At 39.7% G+C, this 21,701-nt stretch overlaps 1 protein-coding gene across 1 annotated transcript in view; it reads left to right on the forward strand.

Moving 5' to 3' along the window:
- The first annotated feature begins 5,395 nt into the window (after nt 1-5,395).
- Nucleotides 5,396-21,701, forward strand: part of ANKDD1B (ankyrin repeat and death domain containing 1B) — a 61,695-nt gene continuing 45,389 nt past the window's right edge. The window contains exons 1-3 of the mRNA XM_059416645.1: nt 5,396-5,641; nt 14,603-14,706; nt 17,699-17,797. Of these exons, the coding sequence (XP_059272628.1) occupies nt 5,467-5,641; nt 14,603-14,706; nt 17,699-17,797 (378 nt within the window). The 5' untranslated portion in view covers nt 5,396-5,466. The remainder of the gene's footprint in view (nt 5,642-14,602; nt 14,707-17,698; nt 17,798-21,701) is intronic.

A 21,701-nucleotide genomic window follows, 5' to 3' on the forward strand; every position in this document is an offset into this window, starting at 1 on the left:
GGATGAAGGTTTCATTACCTTCAGAAAAATATCGCAGTATTATTTTGTGTTAAAATAATTGTTTAAAATAGGATTATCCATTTGATTTTTTTTTTTTTTTGCTTAGAATTCCTTTATCTTATGCATAAGCACATGGTTCACTTTAAAAAAATATTTAGTCTAAGATTCAAGGTAATTAAGTTTTTTTGTAGGACTTTAAAATGGTGGTATTTCATTCTTTGAGAGTTATGTTTATTCTTTACAAAGATCTATTAAAAAGGATAAATTGCATACTCACTTTATTTTTATTATAACCCTTTAGAGAAAAGTGTTCAGTACAAAAGATTAATGTGTATTAAAACATCTCATTTATCTTAACTATATTTCTATCACATTTTTATTAATATTTGTGAGAGAAGACAGCTTAACACTTATTAGCTTAAGTAGTTAGTCCAAATACTTTTGTGCTATTCATATAATTTTTTTCAAAAAACAATTATTTAATGGAAACATGAAAATGGAATCATTTTCCATTACTTCTTTAAGGAACTAAATTTTTTGTTTCTTATATTTTTGTTTTCTCTTTTCCTACTTTTCATATTTTATAACTCTGTCAAATTTATGAAGACATAATATTTTAGAAATAGGTTAAATTGGGATCTCACATAGCCTTTGACTAAAGTGGTAACTTGACTTGAAATAACTAGATTGTTTAAAATTAGGTTTAATATTTATCAGCATGCCAATCTCAGGCCTTATTATCATATACTATGGCGAATTCAGAGTTGTAGAGCTGTGGGTCTTGATTGTGTGATTTATGTAACTAAATTCTGTATAAATTAAGTTCAGTAAAGTGCTGATTTAATGTATTGTAAAGTTAATTGTATTATATTTAGTTGTTCCTATCTTGCCTTGGATTTATTTTTATTGTGTTTTCAAATTTAGAGTAAATATGAAATTATTTTCATGTAGATGATTCATTTAATTTAATGTTATCATTTAGTAATATTTAATAATAATTTAAAATAAAATTGCAAGTGTTTAATTGCTCTTTTAGCCAATAAAAATGGTTTTCTTATTTTTCTACTCTTTTCCCACCTCTGATTCTTTCTCTTTTATTCTCTTTGCCCAGAATTCTCTCCACATTCTTTTCTATCTATTTTAGCTAATATACCTAACTCATCTACTTTTTGTTATAATTTTGCTTTGCAGTATTTTTAGGAAATAAAGCAAAACTTCGAAGAACAAACACCTTTGATCTTATCTACTTAGAGGGTCAAAATACAGGGAACCACCTGGGAGAATATATTTGTGACACATGTAACTGGCCAAAAACTCAATCCAGAATATGTAATCCTGAAGATATAAATGACTCCTATGTATTAAAAAAGAAAAAGACAAATAGCTAGTAGAAATCGCACAAATGACTTTAAATGTCACTTTACATAAGAAGAAATCCAAATGGCCAGGAAACATGAACACAATCTCAACCCTTGTAGTAATAGGGAAATGAAAAATAAAACCACAAAGAGGTATCATTACATCCCTACCAGATTCACAAAAATAAAAAGATCCCATGTTATTAAATTTTGGTAATTATGTGGAGCAGGGTAAACTCTACTTTGAAGACAATCACTTTGGAAAACAATTTGCTTTTCTTCAATAAATTTGAAGATGTGTACATTTAACAACCCAGCAATTGCACTCCTAAATAAACTCCATTTGCTCTCCAGATTTACTCTTGACCCTTCACCCTGCTTTCTGTCCATGCAGTAAGTGGCTGTGGCAATGAGGGAACCACTACAGATTTCAGGGAGAAAAGAAAATGAAGTTGGATATTTATTCCTACATGTACCATATTATATGATCATGTAGAGTTGGTTAGGTCCCTTGACCCAAGGTCACAAGTGTTTTATACTCTGTTCTCTCCTCTCTCTTCAGATTTTTTTTTTTAAGCTTTTTTTTTTTTTTTACGTTATATCTGCACCCAGTGTTGGGCTCCAACGCATGACCCTGAGATCAAGAGTCGCATACTCTTCCAACTGAGCCAGCCAGGTGCCCCCTCTCTTCAGGTTCTGATAATCTTTTCCTTCCCTCACCCTTTCAGCCTAGAGGTGTCAACAAAGCCTTGCTTTTATTAGTTTTGGGGTGCTGCACCATATTTTGTGTTTCCCCACACCTTTGTAAATGGTCCTTTTCAAAAACTCATCTCAAAATATAGCTTTTTTTCCTTCTACAGCCCTGATACAATGTCTTGGGAAAACTACTGAACACATTCCTTAGGAAGTAGGTATAAGAATGTTCCTAGCAGCACTGTAATAGCAAAAATGGAAAATAAATATTAATTTAATTCTACCACTGTATATTCATGTATATTCAAGCAATGGAATTCTACACAGTGGTAAAAATGGAGGAAATAGCTAATCAGAAAGTAGAGGAATATCTATTAGGTGGCTCTGTAGGTTAAGCATTTGACTTGGGCTCAGGTCATGATCTGAGGGTCCTGGGATTAAGCCCTACATGGGGCTTCCTGCTCAGCAGGGAGTCTGGTTGTCCTGCTTCCTCTGCCCCTCCCCCCATTCATGCACGCTCTTACACTCTCTCTCTCAAATCAATAAAATCTTAGAAGAAAGTAGATATATTTCACAAGCAATCTGGAGTAAAGTAAGTCACAGATGGCAAGTCATAGCATGCCACCAGCACAAATACATTTATATAAAGTTCAAAACAGTTAAAACTATTGTTCTAAGGATTTATCCATATGAAATAAGATTATTAAGAAAAGCAAGTATGTTTTTGTCCTGAGAGAATAATGATTTCCTCTGTGGGGAGGTAGAGAAATGTGATTTGGGAATGGTACATAGAGCTGCTGGGATGCTGAAAGTGCTCTATTTCTTGGGTGGTTCACTGCATAAAGGTTTACCATAAAACTATTCTTTAAACTGCACATATGTGACTGAAATCCTAATAAAAAGCCAGTTCACAAAATTCCTGAAAATTTAACAATCTACTCTTGCAAGCCAATACAAGCTAGCACCCATATATCATGTTACATGAAAAACACAGGCTTGGCATTCAAGGCCAATCAAGTCACACTGCATAGCCTAGAGTTTCCTGACTAGACCAAGCTATTGCTTCCTTCTGGTATGGTGCTTGGTTGCTCCCTCTGTCCAGAATGTACTTCCTGGTCATACACTCTCTCTCCCACCATGCACAACTTTGCTCTCGCTCCCTCCATACTGAACTTAACCCCAGGGGCCACATTCAGGAGAGGGTCCCTGCCCTCTGGAGAAACTGGTCAGTCACTCCTTTGTGCTCCTATTTTTTCTCTATGAGGACAATGAGACATTCTTTGCTATGGCTTCACTGCAATCTTGTCCCACTAGATCTCTGAATTCTAGGTGTGAAGTATATGGTCTGGCACTTAGTGTCACAATTATTTAATGACCTATGAATGAATAAATCATATGTAACCAAAGAGTGGTATCTATCACTAGCTTACTTTCTCTGGGAAGAAAAAGCAGTGGCGGATGTAGGGTGGCTGCACTCAAACTGCGCCCTAAGGGATGGGCCTTTCAGAAGGAAGGAATTGCATTTTTTTTTCCTTTTATTGGATAATGGCTTGCGTTATAAATATTTTATTACTATGGCCTTTTGGGGTGGCTTGGGAGTATTTGGAAGATGGCTCCAAAATGTACTATTGAACCTAAGGTTTAAAACGTGTTTTTTGAGGAAATATTCCATTTTGAATACTGTCCTTGGTTCCTAGTGCTGATTTTTTTAAAAGTAATATTCCATTTTGAAAAGTAGTGCTAAATTTGAACATACCTGGTGCTGATAAGATTTTAGTGAACCTTCACAGAGCAATGGTGTTTATTTCCCAGAGCAAAAACTGTCCTTTTGTTGTATAATTAAAGGATAATCACTTTTCCTTTGTAATACAAACCAAAACAGTTGGATTAACAGTTGTTCAAGGAAAACTGGAATGTTATTATAGTGAGTATTGGAAATGTAATTTCATTTATTAAGCAAACCATAATGACCTGTTCTTACAAATGTGAAGTAATTTATGAGTCTTTTCTTCTTTTTTGTTAATGAGTCTTATTTCTTCATTATTGCTCAGAGGCAAAAGAAAATTCAGAGGCAAATAGTGTTAACCCTTTACTTCTAACGCCAGTCTCCTAAGATTATTATGATTTCAAACTCAGAATACATTTATATACATAAAAATACATACGTGTGTGTATACATAGATATACATATATTTGTGTTTTCACACACAACCTATGCCAAACCCTTGTCTATAACTGAATTCTGTCTACACTTGTAGGACCTCTTGAAAATGTCCACTTCTTTTCTTTCCTTTTGTCAAGTCCTCAGCAGTTGCCTAATCTCATTCAACATATTTCTCAGCTTTCATTAGTTTATTTCTCTTCAAATTGTCTTGTACGTTTTTACAGGCAATGCTCTCCTAATATTCTTAGGCGCAGGCGTGCGCGCGCGTGTGTGTGTATGTGTGTGTATAAAGGGTGGGTCAGTTCTGGGGTCAAATCTAGCTCTGTTTTATAAGGACTTAATTTTTTTTTCACTCCTAGAACGCGCTAAACTTCCTATTTGACCTCTGAAACCATCCACAGGTGTGAGATGTGCCATGGTTTTACTTTGTTTTGTAACGCATCAAATCCACTGTGGGTGCGGTGGATTCAGGGCAGAGGTCCTGGTTGTCCTTCAGTATTCTACTTTTCTTTAATATGATGAGAATTTTAGCTACGCACATGGTTGCCCAGGATCCTATATTTAGTCAATTTTTTATTTCATGAACTACAAAGAAGAAGAAGAAGAAGAAAAACCTAAGATGGGCAGTCCAAAATGTTATGACTGGGTTTAAAATGGAATACCAAGGGGGAGCCTGGGTGTCCGTCTTTTAAGCGTCTCACTTTTGGTTTTGGCCTGAGGTCATGATCTCAGGGTGCTGCGATTGAGCCCCACTTGGGTCTCACGCTTATTGGGAAGCCTGCTTAAGATCGTCTCCCTCTTCCTCCACCCTTCGCGCACTCATGCTCTGTCCTCTCTTTCTGAAACAAACAAAATCTTAAAACAAAACAAACTAACAAAAAAGGATACCAAGGTTTACACCTTCAGAGAAAAAAATTGAGAGTCTTACTTAATTCAAAAGAAAATTCTGGAAGCCCATTCAGAAATGATTTAATACTGAAGTTCTCATAGTGTGGTTCTAAATCCACCCTGGACATTTCTCAAAGTTGTAGAAAGAACTAAAGTGTGAGCTGGGCGTTCTCTCCGGAGCGCTTTCCTTCAGGTAACCTAATCCCAGGACGTGCGCAGGCCACACCCGCAGGTGGGCCATTCCACGCCATTCCCGGAGCTGCGCCGGGCGGGAGAACCCAGGGGAGCTGCCGAGACACCACGGGGGGTAAAAGCAGCGGCCGGACGGTGCCTGCCGGCGCTCCGCGGGCGGCGACGGCTCACATGGACCCCGGCCAGAGCATCCTGGGTCACCGGGCGGCCGCCAGGGAGCTGCTGCAAGGGGCGGCCGCGGCCGTGAAGGGCCTCGGGGAAGATCTGAGGGGTGCAGCGAGCCGGCCCTGGATCCCGAAGCGGGAGGCGCCTCGAGAGGCTGCGGCGGCTGCGGGACACGAGATCTGTGAGTTCCAGGAGGCGGGCCATAGCCCGCGCAGTGGCGGCCGGGCCGCGGATGGGGGCTCGTGTGGAAGGTGCCGAGGCGCCACCTCAGGACGCCGCGGGGGCTGGGCGCCCACCCTCCGCCAGCGCGTCGCCTGTGCGCTGGTTTGTCAGCTCGCACTCTCCCCGCCCAAGGTTTGACTCCGGCTGTTTGATTTCAGGTGAAACCTATCCTGTGGTTGGCAGGAAAAAGCTACTCTTTCAATGTAAGGAAGCGGGTGTTTGAAGAAATGATTAAGCCCCATTGCAAATAAGGAAAGGAGTTTCCTGTGGTGTTATCTCCTGTATCCTGACTCACGCGGTGACTTGTTGTGTGACTTGAAACCAATTAATCTTTCTGTGCGTAGGTTTTTTTTTTTTTTAAGATTTTATTTATTTATTTGACAGAGATCACAAGTAGGCAGAGAGGCAGGCAGAGAGAGAGGGGGGAGGAAGCAGGCTCCCTGCCAAGCAGAGAGCCCGATACGGGGCTCGATCCCAGGATCCTGGGATCATGACCTGAGCCGAAGGCAGAGGCTTTAACCCACTGAGCCACCCAGGTGCCCCTGTGCGTAGGTTTTTAAAGCCTGGGGTGAGTCTTCTGGGCCTCTTGGAGAATAAACATATTATAGCTTAAACTGAGGCACATCGTTGAAGAGTCTTCGAAAGTTGAGAATGATTTCAGGGCTGTTGACAGAGCACCCGTTCCTGAACCGTGTTCAGTTAGTTCCTCCATCCGTCCGTTCATTTATCTAGAAGTAGTCTCAGGAGTTTACGGTTTACCAGACATTATTTTAGATGTGAATATGCGGAGGGAGCAGGACAGTCCACGTTCTGGTTTGGGTGGAGGGTCGAAGGACGGTAGAACAAACCACCAAATCAGTGAGGTAGATCTTGGAAGGCAGTGATAATTGCTGTGGAGGCTACATAGCCCAACCCCAGCTTAGGAAGTTTTCCTCCTGTGTTTTCTTCTAAAAGTTTTGTAGGTTTATGGTTTACACTTACCTATGTGATCTGTTTTGAGTTCATTTCATATAAGGTGTGAAGTTTACATTAGGGTTCAGATGTTTTTATTTGGATATCATGTTTCCACCAAAATTTTGGTTTTCACTTGTTGATACCAGTATATAGAGATAGGATTGATTTTTATGTGTTGACTTCATAACCTACAACCTTGCTAACCTCGTTTATTAGTTCCAGAGCTGCTTTGTACATTGCTTTGGATTTTATTTATTTATTTATTTAACAGACAGAGATCACATGTAGATGGAGAGGCAGGCAAAGAGAGAGAGGAGGAAGCAGGCTCCCTGCTGAGCAGAGAGCCCAATGTGGGGCTCAATCCCAGGACCCTGGGAACGTGTCCTGAGCTGAAGACAGAGGCTTTAACCCACTGAGCCACCCAGGTGCCCCTGCTTTGGATTTTATATGGAGATAATCAAATTGCTTGCCACTGGACAAGAGACAGTTTGGTTTCTTGCACATCTGAAAGTTTTTTAGGAGCATGAAGATTTCTTTTTAGATTATTTTAAATTAAAAATTACATTCCTTTAATAGTTATGGTATTATTAGGTTATCTATGTAATCTCGAATATATTTGAATAGTTTGTGGTTTTCAAGAAATTATTTCATCAAAGTTGTTGAGCTTATGTGCATGGAGTTGTTCATAATATGCCCTTGTTATCCTTTTAATGTCTGTGTGGACTGTGGTGCTATGTTCCCTGTTATTCCTTATATTGGTAATTTGTGCCTTCTTTCTCTCTCTTTTTATCTTGTCAGTATTACCAGAAGTTTACTGATTTTATTGATACGTTCAAAGAACCAGCTTTTGTTCTCATTGATTTTTTTTTCTATTGTTTATCTCTTCAATGTCATTGATTACTGCCTTTACTTTTGCTATTTGTCTTCACTCTGCTTGATTTAGGTTTTTACTTTCTTTCTTTCTTTTTTTTTTTTTTAAGATTTCTTTATTTATTTTAGAGAGAGAGTGCATGCATGTGGGCAGGGGATGGGGGCAGAAAGAGAGAGGAGAATCTCAAGCAGAAACTCTGCTGAGCACAGAGCCCAGCACAGGGCTCAATCCCAGTAATCCGATGTCATGACCTGAGCCAAAATCAAGAGTCAGCCATTTAACTGACTGAGCCACCCAGGTGCCCCAGGTTTTTATTTTCTTAAGGTAGGAGCTTAGATTACTGACTTGAGACTTTCTTTTCTAATAATTTAATGCTATGAATTCCTGTTTTAGCTCTACTTTAGCTGCATCCCACACATTTTGATTTATTTTTATAAATAGTTTAGTTCAGATTATTTTCTAATTTCTCTTGGGTTTTCCTCTTTGATACATGATTTGTGTGTGTGTGTGTGTGTGTGTGTGTGTGTGTATTTGTGTGTTTATGTTGGAAGTTTTTATAATACTGGACATAATATTTTCTCTCCTGGCAGGATTGTTCTAGAGGTGGATAGTGGCTTTCCAACCCTTCCATCCATCCATCTAACAAATATTTATTGAACACCTACTAACACTAGGCCCTGGACTTATTTCAGCTTCCTTATGGATAGTGTATTTTGGTGAAGGAAACAGATAGTGAGTAGGTAAACATATATGTATTAGAATGTCAAGTAATAACAAAGAATATGAAGGAGAAAAATGAAGGAGGGCACAGGGCAGAGAATGACAGGAGAAAGGGGATTGGGTGGTCAGATACAATTTTTCAGAAGCGGTACCAGTTGAGCAGAGACCTGAATGAAATGACAGAGGGAGGGGGGCCTTGTTTTTCTACCTTAGCATGGTCTTCTGTTCTGGCCCTCTTTGTTTATACTTGCCCAGCTCCTGAAGGCATTGGAGTTTTTGACCCCTAAAAGTTTAAGTGAATGATACAACTCTGTGTAACCTGTTGTTTTGGGCTGAACATTTAACCTTTCTTTGATCTTAAACATTTTGAAAAAAACAAAAGACATATATAGTAAAGTTCTCTAAATACTATTTAGTCAAGCTGAAAATTGATACCTTTGTGATTTTTCTAGATCATATTTTCAACTCTGTCACTTACTAGCTAGAAGGTAGATAGTAGTATGTTAGTAAATGTTTGATTACCAGCTCTCTGGGGCAGGGTGGGTGGGGGGAAGTTCTGATTTGTAGTATTTTCCAGTTTTCTTTGTGTAATACTTTCACCACAACTGATTTAAAGCTACAATATAATGTCATTGGACACAGAGTTGGGAAGATATATAGCCAGTTCTTATTAGTCTGTACAAACTGGCTTCTCCACACTGCCAAAGGTAGTTTTATAATCTCCATTTTACATCAGAATGTAAAGATTCAGAATTGTTACAAGGTAACTCAGTAAATTGTGGGCAAGTCTGCAAACATTTTGAAGCCTAGTGATTGTGATGCAGTTGGCTTGGGTTGAAGAACTTCACTTAGATTTCTTTTTCTTTTTCTTTTTCTTTTTTTTTAAGGGGTCCAGTTGATTTTATTGTGAAGCCAGAGCTAAGAACCATTGACTTTGTAGATTAAGAATCTTGTATGGTGCTTCTCAGTGGTCTTAGGAGCCCCTTCAAAATTACTTTTTCTTATAGATGTGGTAGAAAAGGGAGAAGATATTTGACTTCAGGGATGGAATAGAATCCATATGTTCTATTTCAGGACACCACAGGGACTTGATTTACCCTGGGACATAGCCAGGAGGGAAAAGACCAGGAACTAGAACTACACTCCCATTGGATTAATACAGAGGGGAAAAGAGAGTCAGGGCTCTGTGTGAATGAAGAAAGAATTGAAAGAAACCCAGTCTAACTGACAGAATGCATTAGCTAAAACATCTGACAGTGGGCAGTCTACACTCTCATGCTGACACCCTGGACACTTGCGGGGTTGGAAAGCTTGGGTTTGGATTCAGGCTACGTGGGATAGTTCTATTATTTATTGTCTTTAAGACATGAGTAAGGAGGTTAGCTTTTCTAGGTATCATTTTTCTCATCTGTAAGATGGGATGATAGTACCTACTCTGTCACGTTGTTAACTTCATAAAAACCCCTGAGTGCTCCAACACTTAGAGATCAAGCAGAAAAGGAAGAGCCAGTAAAAGAATCTGGAAGATAGCAGGTAGTCTATCAGAAGCCTGAAGAAGAATGTTACAAGGAGAGTATGGCCCTCTGTCAGATCTGCCAAGAGTTTAAGGTGCCCAAAGAGAAGCGATGACTGGGTTTTTTTTTTTTATGAAGATGGAGTGATCCTGTAAGTGCTGATTCAGTGAAGTGGTGGGAATGAGGTCTTATTAGTATGGAGATGACAGGAAGCTGTGAAGTGAGGAAAGAGAGACTGAAATCATAGAACACTTTTAAGAATTTTGAGGGAAGGGTAGATTGAGAAATGGAAGGGCATTTGGAAAGGATGTGAAGTTAAGAGAGGTTTTTTCCACTGGCATATTATAGTGTCTCTGTATATGCTGAAGGGCATGGTCCCTGGAGGGAGTATAAATGATGCAGAGGAGAATGGGATAATTTCTAGGGGATTGATACATGAAATAATTGAAAAGATAAGAAGGGTGCGATCCATTGCCCCAGTGGGGTGGTTAACCTTGGTAGGCACGGGGATGCTTCATTGACTATAATAATAGTAAAAGCAGAGAGTGTGGGTATCAAAGTATGTAGGTAGGTTGATAAACTTAGTAATGGGAAAATAAGGGAATTACTATCAGATTGCTTATGTTTTCTGTAGGCAATATTATCAGTTGAGATTTGGATATTGCTGATCATGGATACTAAATAAGGCACATTAATAGATTAGGGTATTTGAAAGGAAAGGAAAAGTCATGGAATTGAAGAACAGAAGGCTAGGGAATTGAAGTAGGATTGCTGTGATGAGATCGTACTTGAGATTAGTAGGTAAGAATTTAGGAGTATGAGGAATATGGGGCCACCTGAGTGGCTCAGTTGGTTAAGTGTCCAACTCTTGATTTTGGCTCAGGCTGTGATCTCAGGGTCATAGGATGTAGCCCTGCATCAGGCTGTATGCTCAGTGGGGAGTCTGCTTGAGATTCTCTCTCTCCCTCTCTCCCTGCCCCTCCACCTGCTTATGCACACATGTGTGGGCTCTCTTTCTCTCTGAAAATCTTATTTATTTATTTGACAGAGAGAGTGATCACCGGCAGGCAGACAGACAGGCAGAAAGAGAGAAGAGGAAGCAGGCTCCCCATTGAGCAGAGAACCCAATGTGGGGCTTGATTCCAGGACCCTGAGATCATGACCTGAGTCAAAGGCAGAGGCTTAATCCACTGAGCCATCCAGACACCCCAAATAAATCATTATTTTAAAAAAGAATTTAAGGGGCGCCTGGGTGGCTCAGTGGGTTAAGTCTTTGCCTTCAGCTCGGGTCGTGGTCTCAGGGTCCTGGGATCGAGCCCCAAATCGGGCTCTCAGCTCAGCAGGGAACCTGCTTCCCCCTCTCCCTCTGCCTGCCCCTCTGCTTACGTGTGATCTCTGTCTGTCCAGTAAATAAATAAAACCTTAAAAAAAAAAAAAGAATTTAAGAGTATGTTAATTACGTGTAGTATGTTAGTCTCTATAGTCAGGATAGACTCGCTTTTCCTACAGCAGCAAATAACCCCTTAATCTGAGTGACTAAGTATAATCAATATCTCCTTCTGGCTTAGACAGCATGTCTGACAGAAGGTCTCTGCTCTACCTAGCTTCTCAGGAACCTGTGTGTCAAAAAGTGTTAGGAGGTCAGGGCACCTGGGTGGCTCAGTCAGTTAAATGTTTGCTTTTGGCTCAGGTCCTAATTCCAGGGTCCTGGGATCAAGCCCCACACCTTGGGGAACCTGCTTCTCCCTCTCCCTTTGCCCTCCACCCCCCCCCAGCTTGTTCTCTCTGTCTCTCTCAAATAAATAAAATCTTTTTAAAAAAAAGTTTAAAGAGGCCATTTACTTTACTTGCAAGCTAACAGGTTAGCCTACCATGGTATCACAGACACTAGCAGAAGACACTTCTGGATCAGCCACAGAGGACTTTAGTACTCTCAGTAGGAGCAGTAGCCAGGGTGTCAACATTTGTGTCAGCTGTCCAAGCCCCTGTTCCGCAGGTAGATGCTAAGTGCACCAAGTGACACCTGCATAAGCTGTGGGTTGTGTTATGGATGAATCCTGAACTTAGGGAACCCAAACCTTTTCTCATGGGCCAGAAGGATGCCTTATTCTCTCTGTCTTTTAAGGCAAGCCATAAGCAAACTAGCCCCTCGCTTCAAAGGAGGACATTATCTCTCTTTTCTGTGCAAACATCCTGGAAAAGAGGATCTACAACAAAAGCAGTCAGTCCTTCTGCTTATAAGATGTACAGAAGCACCTGGGTAGCTCAGTCCGTTAAGAGTCTACCTTTAGCTCAGGTCATGATCCCAGGGTCCATTGGGCTCCCTACTCAGTGAGGAGTCCACCTCTCCCTCTGCCTGCTGGTCCCCCTGCTTGCACGTTCTCTTTCTCTGTCAAATAAATAAATAAAATCTTTAAAAAAAAAAAAAGATGTACAGAAATCCACAAGACCCATGGAGAATTGTCTCCCAGTACCAAGCTAATTGAGGTACTGCTAATTGAGGTATTGCTATCAAGTGACCCCATGTATTAGTTTGCTAGGGATAACTATAACAAAGTAATCTGGATGGCTTAAACAGCAAAAATTTGTCTCTGATTTTGAGTGTAGAAATCCTAGATTAAGGTGTCAGTGGAATTAGTTTCCCCAGAGGCCTCTTTCCTTGGCTTGTAGATGACCGTCTCCTCCCAGTGTCTCCACTTGGTCTTTCCTATGTCATATCTGTATCCAAATTTCCTCTAAGGACACCAGTCACATTTGATTAGAGCCCACCCTAATGACCTCATTTTAATTACCTCTTGTAAGACCCTATCACCAAATATAGTCACATTTTGAATACTGGGGGTTAGAGCTTCCACATGTAAAATTTGAGGGATTACAACAAAGCTACAACACTGCAACATTTAAACACATGGCTTCCAGGGTTGATAAAAATGGGAAGAAAGCACCTGGAAGATGACGCAGGAGCTTTTCGCCAACTCTGCCCCAAGGAACATACAACCACTTCTGCTTTCAGTCCAGGGGATGGACCTCACCTTAACTGAACCCTGACTGGGATGTGTAGGTATCCTGGCATTCAGATGGAGGGGGCAGATATGGATGAGTATTATCTGAGTCTCCCAAGCACGGTTATGTGTTTCTCTCTAGTACTATTCGGCTGTTCAGGTGCAGAAATGGACGAAGAAAAGTTGGGTTTAGTCTTGGAATTAAGATTCTGCCAGCTGTTCTGATGAGGAAAGAAGAGGCAAGGGAGGTAAAGGTGTTTGTATAGAAGCGATTTCAGAGGTGGACTATAGGATCTAACCTGGGCAAGGGGTGGAGTAAAGGAATAAAGGATAAATAACAGGAAAAGCTGGTAAGAACAGTAGATTGGAGGACTTGATAAGGTTGCAAAATTTCAGGACTGTGAGAACTAGAGCAGGTGAGTTGGATGGGTGAGGTGGTGGTCAGATGGTGGGATTCTTTTTTTTTTTTTTTTTAAAGATTTATTTATTTATTTATTTATTTATCTGACAGGCGGAGATCACAAGGAGGCAGAGAGACAGGCAGAGAGAGAGGGGGAAGCAGGGTCTCTGCTGAGCAGAGAACCCGTGCGGGACTCAATCCCAGGACCCTGAGATCATGACCTGAGCCGAAGGCAGCGGCTTAACCCACTGAGCCACCCAGGCGCCCAGATGGTGGGATTCTTAAAGATATCAGAGGTAATGTAGCTTTTGATGGCCGTGTCAAGAGTAGGTCCCTGAAATTGGGTGGCTGAGATCAGGTGGGACATAGATTGTTCTCCATGAAGGAGTCAGAGAACTGGGAGACCAGGGATTTGTCATCTGTGTGGATGTTGAAGTCATTTAGAGTGGAAGTGAAGTCATTTAGAAGTCATAAGAAGGGTGGAAGGCAAGAGGGGGATCCATGTGATGGAAAGAATGAATGTGTATTTCTCCCATGAAGATCCTCTTGGTCTTTGATTAGACTTGTTCATATTCTACAGTCTTCAACAGATTTTTGTTATTGTTGTTGTTGTTACTATTATTATTATTATTGGGAAACTACTTGGCAACACATCCACAAAACCTCTCTTAGGTGGCTTTCTTTTTAGAGATGGTCTTTGCTGATTTCAGATCATTCCAATTCTGACTTTATCCCCCAATATTGGGGTTGCCCTCCAAATCCTCCCAGTTCCCCTGCATATTAAAAAAATGAAATAAATCCTGAAATCTTTTCTAGGCTAGTTAATAAAACCTGCCACCCGAATGTGTGCATGTGTGAAATATGTAATGTTTATAGTAGGTATGAATCTACTTTTACCTCTTTTTATATAAATGAAAATAAAACATGTTCATCCCTTTCAGTCTTTGTGTATGTTTGTATGATGTGCTACATTTTAATGATTTATTTCTGCTGGCCGGCATCTTCAGTGGGTTCTGCAGACAGCAGTTTTATGTCTGTAAACTTGTATGGAGTATCTGGGCTTCTGCCTATCTAATCTTATACAGACATTTATTAAAAAACAAAATGAAACAAAAAACAAAAAACCATAAAGTCCACGGCCACCCTCCAACTTCCTCAAGGCAGATGCTACATTGCTGACTTCAGGGTGGTCCTTGGAAATGATGTTTTGTTTGGGACCAGGAATATTTTTAAGGGTGTGAAAACATTTGCACTGCGAGCACAGAGTGGAATCTTGATAATACAGCTCTGTAGAATATTAATGCAGAGTTCCTATGTCCAGATTGGCAGAATGTGAAAGGCTCAAGGCTGTTGTGTCAAGTTTTTAAAGTTACCAGGTTTGTCATGTGAGGTTGGCTTTTTTTTTTTTGTCTTCATCCCCCTTAAATTCCTTCAGTCATGCTTGCTTTCTTTCTTTCAGTACTGCCAAACGAGAGAAACTTTCAGAATGCTGCAAAAAGCAATAATTTGGATCTTATGGAGAAGCTGTTTGAAAAGAAGGTTAACATTAATGCTGTGAACAATGTGAGTAGAAGTCACAGATATGACAAGTGAGTACCCTAAGGGTGGTTTGGATTTACACAGTGCAACTGAAATAGTAATAAAAATTAAAATGATTGTGCTGGATGGGGTGAAGGAGAGCTCTATTGTTGGTAATTCCAGAATGTGTAAACTCAAGGTGGAATTAAGTGGAGGAATAGTTCTGGGTGTTTTAATTTATCTTATCAGAGGGAAAATACACAGTCACTGTGTGCATCTTTGCAAAGACTGTGGGTGGGCAGTAAAGCCGGTCGTCAAGGTTATGGGCCTGGACTTGATCCTGGATTGCAGCCTGTGGATCATTGGCCTCACACATTCTGGAAAGGCAGAACATCTTTTGCTTCACAGTTTCATCACTGCTTTCTCTCCAGGGATGTCCTTTGTTGTTTGGCCCACCAAGTTTAACATCCAAAGGAGCATGGGTTTGTATTTTACCACTTTGGAAATATGGTACCTTTGCATGTCAGGCACTAGGGCCTTTTCTAAAACCTGGCTCTTGACTGTATTGTTCTTGATGTGTCTGGGTTTAGGAGAGAAGTCCACTGCTAGAAATACAAATTTCCTACTGCTTAGTTTTGTAGAGATTTCCTGATAGCTTTTCAGGGCAAGGTTTATCAAAGTGAACAGATTTGGGGCTGTGTTAATTGCTTAGGACAATCTGTGCAGTGGATCAAAAATGGGAAAATAGAGGTGGATTTAATGCTAAATGAAGTTCAGTGTTCTGACTTGTACAGACCCCTTCCCAGGCACTGGGGAGGGCTCTAGCAATATGTTCTCATGCTTAAATGGTTTTGTAAGATCCAAAAAAGTAAGAAACTTTAATTGCCATCAGTTCAGCTTTTTGACTCTGGCTTTAAAGAGGGCTCCCTTGAGAGTAGACTTTTCATTCCACAACATATAGATCTGTCCCAGATAGTGAGGTCATACAAATTGAAGTCATGCACCAGATGCAGTGGAAGGATGTTTACCGGTTGTGCTGTGTATATGTGAGAGATATATGTTTGCATATATGGAAATTTATGTGTCTATGTGTATATTGTGTGCATGTGTATGTCTGATGTGTTACTGTTTCATTTAACATTCATTGTCCTTAGGTATCCTAGAAAGAGTAGAGAAATAGCAAAATTTTGCAGCATAACAATTTTAGGAACCAAACAAAAACAACAACAAAACCAAAAGGAAAAAAATCAGGAAAGAAGGGAATAAAAACAAATAAGCAGGCGTCTTTGAAAGTAATATCTAGATAAACTATTGAATAAGTAAAGCAATAATCATTTTCCCAAGTAGCGGGAAATAGATTCTCTAATGTACTTTTACAATAATTTAAAATTTTTTCACATAAGACTTCCTGATTTTTTTATCTTTAAAAGTATTTTATTTATTTATTTATTTGCAAGAGAGTGAGCACAGAGGGAGAATGAGAGGGAGAAGTAGACCCCCCACACTGAGCAGAGAGCTCAATGTGGGGCTCCATCTGAGGACCCTGAGATCATAATCTGGCCGAAGGCAGACACTTAACCAACTGAGCTACCCAGGTGCCCCAAGACTTTCTGATATTTTTAACTGTATTTTTATATTAAAGTATTGAAAGGGATTTAATACTAAATGAAGTATCACTTAGGGCACATTTGAGGCATTTTAATTTATGGTCACTGTGGCAAGTTATCATCAGCTCTCAATGAAATGTATTATACTTTCTAACAATATCTGTTTTGGTCCCATTTACAGCAAATTGTTTATGTGGTTAGTTGCAGAGTTCCTTAAAATCTGTGATGATAGAGATGAAAAAATATATATAAGTGGTTTTATTGAATTCTCTTGGATGCTGTTTTGGCTTGACATACCAGAACACAGCTCTAAATTGCAGACACTATCAGGATAACTTATGTTTTGTCAAACGTCAGTTTACCATCAGTTTAGCTACCAAGGATATCAGATATTTAAATTTTGCAGTACATTATTTGTTTGAAATAAAGGAGGAAATCCATGTGCAGGTACCTTGTTTGGAAGTAAAACCAGTGTCTAGAATATGGGAAATACGACTTGTATTTTACTTACAAGCAAAACATCTCTTGTCTGAAACACAGTAAACTGTCTCTGGACATCCCAGGAGCACCTTATTGGCTTTCCTTTGAAGCAACAGACAGTCAGAACTTTCTTTTTCTGTGTCTACATTGTCCTGTTCTTTTCTTTTTTTCTTCTCTTCCTTCTTTCTTTCATTCTGAAGCAGTTTATTTGTTTAAGTGAAATAAACAGTACAAAAAATTATAGAAGAAAAACCATATATGGGTTGAACATCTAGGAAAATTTTTATTTTACATTACCAATATATTCTAAGCAGAAAAAATTACTGTTCTTTGTGATTGCACATGGGAGAAAATACAACTTTTACTTTTAATTTTATTTACTTATTTTTAAAGGTTTTATTTATTTGAGTAAGAGAGGGAAAGCATATGTCGGGAAAGGGGTAGAGGGAGAGGAGAGGGATAAGCAGACTCCCTGCTAAGCACAGAGCCTAATGCAGAGCTTGATCCCAGGACCCTGAGATCACGACCTGAGCTGAAGGCAGACACTTAACTGACTGAGCCATCCAGATATCCCTGCAACTTTTACTTTTTTTTTTTTTTTTAAGATTTTATTTATTTACTTGACAGAGGGAGAGACCATAAGTAGGCAGAGAGGCAGGCAGAGAGAGAAGGGGAAACAGACTCCCCGATGAGCAGAGAGCCCGATGCGGGACTTGATCCCAGAACCCTGAGATCCCAGAACCCATGAGGCAGAGGCTTAACCCAGTCAGCCACCCAAGTGCCCCAACTTTTACTTTTTAATTAAAATCCTTACACTGTTACAATCAATCATAGGCTATGCCATGCACATATAAACATATGATAGAAAATTATGACCATTTAAGACATAGGAATCATAAAGAAACTGAATAACAATTAGATGATGGAAAACACAAATTATGTTTCCTCAGATGAACCGCACAGCCCTGCATTTTGCAGTGGGGGCAAATCATATATCTGCAGTGGATTTCTTGCTCAATCATAAGGCAAGAGTGGATATTGCTGATAAGGTAAGTTCATTTTCATTTGGTAGAATGGACTGGAGCATAACTAGTGTATGGAGGAAATCTGGTTACTTCAGTTATCTTTTCTTCACATGCCCACCCAATATTTCAAAATTCGGCTTTCACTTTGGAAAGATCTCTTTAAGATGTATTGGTAGCTGAATTGTTTACCCGCTACCTGTAGGACTTAGGCTTTTGCTCATTTTCTCATATTGACCTTACGGTCAGTAATATGCATTTGTGGACATTGTGGAGGGTATGTGCTATGGTGAGTGCTGTGAAATGTGTAAGCCTTGTGAGTGCTGTGAAATGTGTAAGCCTGATGATTCACAGACCTGTACCCCTGGGACAAATAATACATAATTACATTATATGTTAATTTAAAAAAAGAATAAGATGGTTGCCTATAGTATAATTTGGGACATGGAGGACAGAAGCTAACTGGCCTAAGGGATATTAAGTCTTGACTTTGCTGCGTGAACTCTAATAAAGCTTGTTAAGTACATATTATGTACTAGGCACCAGTCCTAGGATTTTGATTTTTAATACTCAACCTTGTCTCCCAACCTTGTGAGAACAGGGTTACTAAAAATACAGTTTTCATATGAAGAGCTCAAGACACAGAAGTTAAATATCTTGCCCAAGATACATCTAAGAAGGGGTAAAGGTAGGATTTAAACCTGGTTTACCTGGTTCCAGAGACCAAACTTTTGGCCCCAAAGCAGCTTAACTATTTGTCTGCATTGATATGAAAACCCACCCTAAGGATTCTCTCCCTATTTTTCCTAACTTTCCTAACTTCACTTACTACTTTACTATGGCACAAGAAAACCAATTGGGCTGGATATACCAATATATCATTCATCATCTCCAGCTGCAATGGAGGATGATGGGCTTGGTTTTTAGAATCCTAGGGACTATGGCTCCTGGTTCTTAATCAAATGGGCCATTGTTCTTAAAGTGTTCAGTAAGTAGGTTTCCACACAGCTATTCTATATTCTGTCTGGATTGACTCATTGGAAGATAAAGCTCAGCACTGCTTTACTTTCATTCTCCCGGAGCCTGGGTTTTTACTATGTGCTTAGTAAATCTTTGGCAGATGAGTGAATGAAGTCAGATCAAACTAGCTGGTCATCTTATTGGTTTTGTTGGTATAGACATGGCCTAGACATGATAATGATGAACATTTTCCCTTGTTTTACAAGTGGGACACATCCTTCTCTGTCTACTTTATTCCTCTGAGATTGGTAGGCAAGTTGATTGTTATGTAGTAGAATCAGAATGAAGAAGTACCCTTTACTAAAAACTGGTACAGAAGGCCCTCTAATTTTGTGAGGATAGTAAGTTGTATTATAGTTATGGTACTTTACATGTTGTTTGGGTCTGGAAGTTGTTATTTGATTATTTTACAATGTTAGTTAGCCTGAAAAAGTTGATTTGGTAATAGAACTGATTGCCAAGGGTTTATTCTTATTTTGACATTGAAACCCTGATACAGTAACTTTTTGTTTTAATTTTTAAATGGACAATACAATTTTCTTTCTTTTTGGTATACAGTTCTATGAATTTTAGGGCATGTGTAGATTCATGTAGTCACCACTGTAAACAAAATACAGAACAGTTGCATCACCCAGAAAATTTCCTCATACCGCCTCTTTGTAGTCAAACCCTCTCATCTTCATCTTTATATTTTTGCATTTTTGAGAATGCCATATAAATGATGTCATGTAGCATATAAAATGTTGACAATTACCTCTTTCACTCAGAAAAACCTCTCCTGGATTCATTCGTATTGTATGTATCAGTAATTCTTCCCTTTTTGCTGCTGAATAGTATTTCTATATATAGATGTGCCACAAATTTATTTAGGTCTTCACCTGTTGAAGGACATTAGAGTTGTTTCCTGTTTTTTACTATTACAAATAAAGCTGCTATGTCTTTCATGAACATGTCTGCTGAAGGCTAAGAAGGAAGTCCCTGACCCTCCCAAAGGTGAAGCCAAAGCAAAGACTTTGAAGGCCAAGAAAGTGGTGCTGAAAGGCATTCACGGTCAGAAAAAAAAGATGACCTGCATGTCACCTACTTTCAGATGGCCCACGGCACTACATCTCCAAAGGCAGCCCAAATAGCCTCAAAAGAGTACCCCCAAGAGAAACAGGCTTGATCACCATGCCATCATCCAGCTCCTCTGCCACCCCAACTACTGATTCAGCCACGAAGAAGACAGAAGAGAGCAACACACTGTGTTCATTGTGAATGTCAAGGACAACCACCACCAGATCAAACAGGCTAGGAAGAAGCTCTATGACATTGATGTGGCCAAAGTCCACACCCTGATCAGGCCTGATGGAGAGAAGAAGGCATATGTTCAATTGGCTCCTGACTATGATGCTTTGGATGTTGCCAACAAAACTGGGGTCGTCTAAACCGAGCCCAGCTGGCTAAACCTAAATATAAGTTTTATTCACAAACAACAACAAAAAACAAATAAAGGTGTTATCAACATTTGTGTACCAATTTTATGTAGGTGTAAGTTTTCCTTTCTCTAGTAGAATGTCCTAGCAGCAAGATATCTGGGCGGTAGAGTAAGCTGTATGTAAGAAACTATTTTCTGGGGCAGCTGGGTGGCTCAGTGGAATAAAGCCTCTGCCTTCGGCTTAGGTCATGATCCTCAGACCCAGCCACATGGGGCTCTCTGCTCGGCGGGGGGCCTGCTTCCCTTCCTCTCTCTCTGCTTGCCTCTCTTCCTACTTGTGATCTCTGTCTGTCAAATAAATAAGTGAAATCTTAAAAAAAAAAAAAAAAAAAAAGGAAGAAAGAAAAAAAGAAACTATTTTCTTTCCTGGCTGGGCCTTGCATTTCCAGCAGCAGTGTAGCAGAACTATTTGTTCCAGATCCTCATCAGCACTTGTAGCTTTCATTTTTTCATTTTTTCTTAAGATTTCATTTATTCATTTGAGAGGGAGAGAGCACAAGCTGGGGAAGAGGCAGAGGGAGGAGAAGAGACTCCCCGCGAAACAGAGAACTCGATGTGGGGCTCGAACTCAGGACCCTAGGATCATGACCTGAGCCAAAGGCAGATGTTTAACCATTTGAGCCACCCAGGTGCACCAGATTTTCATTTTTTCTCCTCAGTGTTTTCTTTTCTAATGGATATGTATTGGTGTTTCATTGCTATTTTAATTTGCATTTCTTTACTGGCTAATAATAACAAGCATCTTTCTTGTGTTATTTGCCATTTGTATATTTTCTTTGGAGATGTGTCTATTCAAATCTTCTGAATATTTTTTAAGAGGGTTGTTTGTTTTCTTAATGTTCAGTTTTGAGAGTTCTTTACATATTCTGGATACAGGTCCTTGGTTAGATCTGTGATTTGCAAATATTTTCTCATACTCTGTAACATATCTTTTTCACAGAACAAAAGTTTTTAATTTTGATGAAGTCCAACTTAGCAGTATTTTAAAAAATGAACCTGGGTGATATATTTTACCTAAGAATGACTTGCCTAACTTGTCATGAAGATTTTCTCCTATTTTTCTTGTAAAATGTTTAGAGTTGTATGTTTACATTTAGATCTATTGTCCATTTTGAGTTACTAAGTATAAAGTATGAGGAAGAGGTCAAGGTTCATTTTTTCCTTACATAGGGATGACCAGTTTCTTCATCATTTGACACTAGTTTCCCTTCAGTTTTCAACACTTTTGCAGAGCTCTTTGGACCTGCTCCATGGGTGCACTATCCAGGGCCTAGTCTGAGACCTGGGCAGTAGTCTGCCCCCGTAGTTCTGCATGCCAAGCCTTGGTCATGCTCTGTAGGGACTGGTCTGTGTACAGATCATGGTGAGGCCACATCCTCATCCCCACATTCTCCAGCTCCAGGGTCCCTTTCCCCCTTTTCCTGCCATTCTGAC

This window comes from Mustela nigripes, chromosome 12 (genome assembly GCF_022355385.1).
Source record: "Mustela nigripes isolate SB6536 chromosome 12, MUSNIG.SB6536, whole genome shotgun sequence".
NCBI classification, from domain to species: domain Eukaryota; kingdom Metazoa; phylum Chordata; class Mammalia; order Carnivora; family Mustelidae; genus Mustela; species Mustela nigripes.